The following is a 4,338-nucleotide window of genomic DNA, read 5'->3' as shown; positions in this document are numbered from 1 at the left end:
TGCAGATGATTTCCTTAATTACTTGCTCCATTATCTTCCCTGGCACAGAAGTTAAACTAACTGGTCTGTAGTTTCCTGGGTCTAGCACTAGGAAGAACCAGTCGCTTGTCTGCCTGCAAAGGCCAGAATATATCCAATTCGCAGAAGCATCACATTTCTGGATATGCTTATGGAGAAATGGTCATCCTGCCAGAAGGCTGAGGCAGAACTATAGGAACCTAGCGTTCCTTCTTTGTGATCTGGCAAGTACAGCTATGTCTACCTCAGCCTGCATGCAGCCTAGACAAGCCATTGACCAATACAAGCACAATCAACACCATCAGTATCAAATTAAACTGATTAGTAAACACGATGACTCAGGTTAATACAAGATCTTTTCACCTCTAGAGACTTATGATCAATTCATTGTTATGGACAAAAGCTTCATGTGAGGACTTCTAGTTTCCAACCAATTCCTTAGCAGCAACTGCAAAATATACTGTCCAGTTCAGCATAACAGCTGATATTCACCCAACTGGAGTACAGTGGTGCTGCTGGAGCTTGTGACTAAGGTGCACTGGCTAGACTACTGGGGGACCTACAGCCCACCGAGCCTGCCAGGACTATGACTGCGGCTCCAACTAGTGCTATTAGTTTCCATTTTCACAAGCATCACGTCACAGATTTAGAAGAACCCCTCATTTTTTCAAGGGTCACAACATGCAGACATATTGGCTTCACAGTGGTTTAATATGAACAGAACTTGGACATTACATTATCAGACAGCAGCATGAAGACAGTTTGTGAATTAAAGCCCCACATCAAGATATATACACAGCAGAAACAGCCTTCAATCGCTCAGCACTTGTGCATGAAGGGAGTTTTTAAAAAGTGACTAATATAGATCAAAAAGGCAGCAGATTGCTTCAAACAACAAAAAGTTAGCAAGGCAGGACCATATATGCCACTTCAATCCAAAAAGCAGAATAACTGGTCAGTGCAGAGTGCTTCTTTGCAGAGTGCAGAGAGGAAAGGAGCAGACCTAGAGACTCCAATCTCCTTCTGGAACCCTCTCCTTGTTTGCATTACAAGTCAAAGATCCATCTTTCAAGCTGGCTCTGAATCCAGTGCCAGGATTATATTTCATGCACATTTTACATCAGCCACTCCTCAATCCGTGTCACTCCCAGGAGCAGCTCTCTCCAGGCTGCTTCAGTGACTTACTCTTCATTTGGGTTTTTCCAGCTTTACCCATTCCACCCCGAGACACTGAAGTTCCTCACTGGAAAAAACCCACAAACAGGAAGAATAGTGGATGCCCTGGTGGATAAGTTTGGCAGGAATCTTTGTGGATACAGTGGGGGGCCTAGTCATCCCATTTCTTCGTGAAGACAGAAAGAAGTCAGTTTACTGCACAGAAACAACTCAGAAGTTAGGAGCTGCCTCCCTCTAGAACCAAGACACTCACTACTTCTTGACCTAGCGCACTCTGCCCAGAGTTTACCTCTTCTGCTAAATCCTTAGTGACACTACAAAGCAAATGGTAATCCTGGGCCTGACTTTTGGGGAACCCCTGAGCAAAGCGCTCAACTTCATCTTTTACAGTTACTCCAAGGGAATGTGTATTTGTGGTGCATCAGCAGTGCACAGCCCATTGCACCCTCTCACCAAAGGAAAGTGCTTTTAAAGAGTAGCTACTTGGCTAGTTCCCATGTCTTTTCTCCCCCATACAAAAGCATGCCTGGCCTGCAAAGCAACCCTCGGGGACAAGGGAGGAGTGAAAAGGAAGGGCTGAGGATGGCGGATACCTGTGCTGCCAGTCTAAAGGCACACTTCCAGTGCAGATTACTGAGCACAAATCTCCTGCCTCCAGACATAGGTGACTGGAACGCTTCTGCCACTCAGCACTATGCAGTCTGGGGGTGACTGTGCCCTTCTCCCCCCTCCCATTCTCTCTTCTCAGTGATGGGCAGGACCTTTCCCTCCAGGTACAGGGATGGGAGCCAAGTCTTTGGAGAGACAAGGCCAGTGCAACTCTACTGACACCCTCTGCAGCATGCCAGTCAAGAGCAAGCTGTGGCATTGTCTGAACTCATCAGCTGTCCCTGCTCTGCCCAACTCCACCAGACTGCACTCTCAGAGCACCTAGAGAACTCACCGACAGTACAAACACCCCAGAGCTGCCAGCAGCATGTTAGAGAGGAGAGGGATAAACGCTGCTATGCTGAGCAGGCCTGTAATGCAGGAGATCTGGAGCAGGGTCAAAGTGGAATCTTGGGTCTCAGCACTTGCAGACGGCACAGGATGAAGGTCTCATGCAGGGTGGAAGGGGATTTATCGTGGGGATAAGGAAGGGACTGGACATCCTACCTGGCACCTGCTTGCTCAGTTTTTGGTTAAACCCTACTAACATCCTAAAACTTGCTGCAGTCACTGACCTATATGACAATCACTGTTCTGCTCTGGTGTTCTTTACAATGCTTGAGGCCACATGGACAGGGGGGTGAAGGACGAGGCTGGAAGGACATCTTGTACCCCTTTTCACAGGGAAGGGGCAGCCCAGTCACATTGTCATAATGCCCTAAGACAGTTCGTGCCCCACCCTCACACTTACTCACTCCTGCCACCGGGTGCACAACAGCAGATTCATGGCTTAAATCTTCACACCCTTTGGCAGATATCAAAGCTCATCTGAACACAACACTGCTGCCAGATACAAAAAAGAAAAATACTGGACAAACGGGAAGGTTCAGAGAGGAAAAGCTGGTTCGGGAAAGACAGATTTAGTGTAAAAATAAATGTCATTTCTGCAGGAGGGTGGGTGGAATGGAGGAAGACAGAGCATCAGGATCTCCTACTGGCGGACTTTGCCTGGGACGTAATTCCTATCTATAGTTTCCTCTTGCAGGAACATGTGTAAGCAGCGCTCGTTCTGTGCCAGCGGGTGTCCAGCGATTCTGCCAGGGAACAGGGAGGAGCAGAGGTTAGCACGCATGCACCGGCTGGAGCCCCATCTTAAGAGAATAAAGGCAAACACCTGGGCCTCAGAGCCACGTAGAGTGAACGGTCAATTCCACTGTCATTAGGGGCAGAGGAAGAGAGAAGCTGCAGCACTTACACATGTTGTCAGAGTCAGATTCTATACACATGGACAATGCACCTGATCAGCTCTGCTAAGGACAGAGGGGCAGGTGCATAACTCATCTCCTCACTCCCAGACAATCAGCTCTAGGAGGACAGAATTGCTCGTGACAACAGCAGTGATGGTCAGCTCTGCAGCCTCACGACACCAGACTAGCACAAGAGGAAGATGGCAGCCCCAGGATTTTACATGCCTCAGTGCCACACTGAAGTGCAGAAAAGTATCTAAACAATCGCTCCCTCGGGACAACAGTGCTGCAGAGGCCCTAGAGGAGAAGGGAACGTTGTGTTGCGCATCAGTGCTCCCTTTACAAAGGACTTCCTTCAGAGCTTGACTATCCGGTCAGAATGATGGTGGCTGAAGTGAGACTCTCGGTAGGTGGCGGGGGGGGGGGGGAAGGGAGGGGGGGGAGGGGGTGGAACAAGACTCCAGAACTGACATTGCGACTGCCCTCATCCCCATCCCTGTTCCTAGGGCCATTAACCAACATATGAAGTACAGGGCAAGCCCAGGACATGAAGCTTACTTGTTAATAAACTGTTCTAGTCCCTGCCTCCTCTCCTCAATGAAAGACTCCTCGAAGATCCCCTCATCTCCTCGAAATGGAAGCTGTCGTTTCAAGGCTTTTCCAGGCAGCGGTGGCACTACAATCTAAAAACACACCAGTGTGAGCTAGCAGAGGAGTAGGAATGGACAGGCCCCTCAAGTGGTCACTCTTTCACAGTGATCCCCTCTGGCCCACAGGCTGTGCTCCTACACCGTTCACTAGCTCGCTGGGAGAGCAAGGCTGTCAATTCTGGAAGCTCCTCTCATTTCCTGGGATAGCCGCCCACAGCAGCCTCTCCTGCAGACCTGCAAAGACTGTTCTCACAGCCCAAGCTGGTTAAAACCTGGCTATACAGGAGCAGGATTGGCGTAACGGTAACAGGAACAGATCTGTGTGCAGAGGCCCTCACCTTACTGTCTCGCTCCAGCTCACTCTTCAGCCATTCAAAGTCACTGTATCGCCTCCTCACACAAGACTCTTTCAGTTTGAAGATAGGGAGGTTTGTCTGCAAGGAAGGAGAGGTTGTTAATTTGCAGATTGCTGTAGAAACCAGGCTGACTTTACTGCTTCCCACTGAAGTCTGCAGAGCTGCATTCAGAGGCCTGAAACCTCTAGACACTATAGGCATTAGAGGTCAGTAAAGAGTGCATATAATGCTGCAATACAGGAA

At 49.0% G+C, this 4,338-nt stretch overlaps 1 protein-coding gene across 1 annotated transcript; it reads right to left on the bottom strand.

Annotated features, from left to right (window-relative positions):
• Positions 1 to 710: 710 nt before the first annotated feature.
• Positions 711 to 4,314, bottom strand: SNX12 (sorting nexin 12). The gene is made up of 3 exons (XM_024203769.3): positions 4,078 to 4,314; positions 3,648 to 3,772; positions 711 to 2,936 (listed from the first exon to the last, which is right to left on the bottom strand). The coding sequence occupies exons 1-3, from the start codon at positions 4,294 to 4,296 to the stop codon at positions 2,834 to 2,836; spliced, it is 447 nt and encodes a 148-aa protein (XP_024059537.1). The 5' UTR covers positions 4,297 to 4,314; the 3' UTR covers positions 711 to 2,833.
• Positions 4,315 to 4,338: the final 24 nt, after the last annotated feature.

Source organism: Terrapene carolina, unplaced genomic scaffold (genome assembly GCF_002925995.2).
Source record: "Terrapene carolina triunguis isolate 2854851 unplaced genomic scaffold, T_m_triunguis-2.0 Scaffold131, whole genome shotgun sequence".
Lineage (NCBI taxonomy): Eukaryota > Metazoa > Chordata > Testudines > Emydidae > Terrapene > Terrapene triunguis.
Note: the sequence above shows the minus strand (reverse complement) of the source record. Positions and strands in the feature narration are given on the sequence as shown.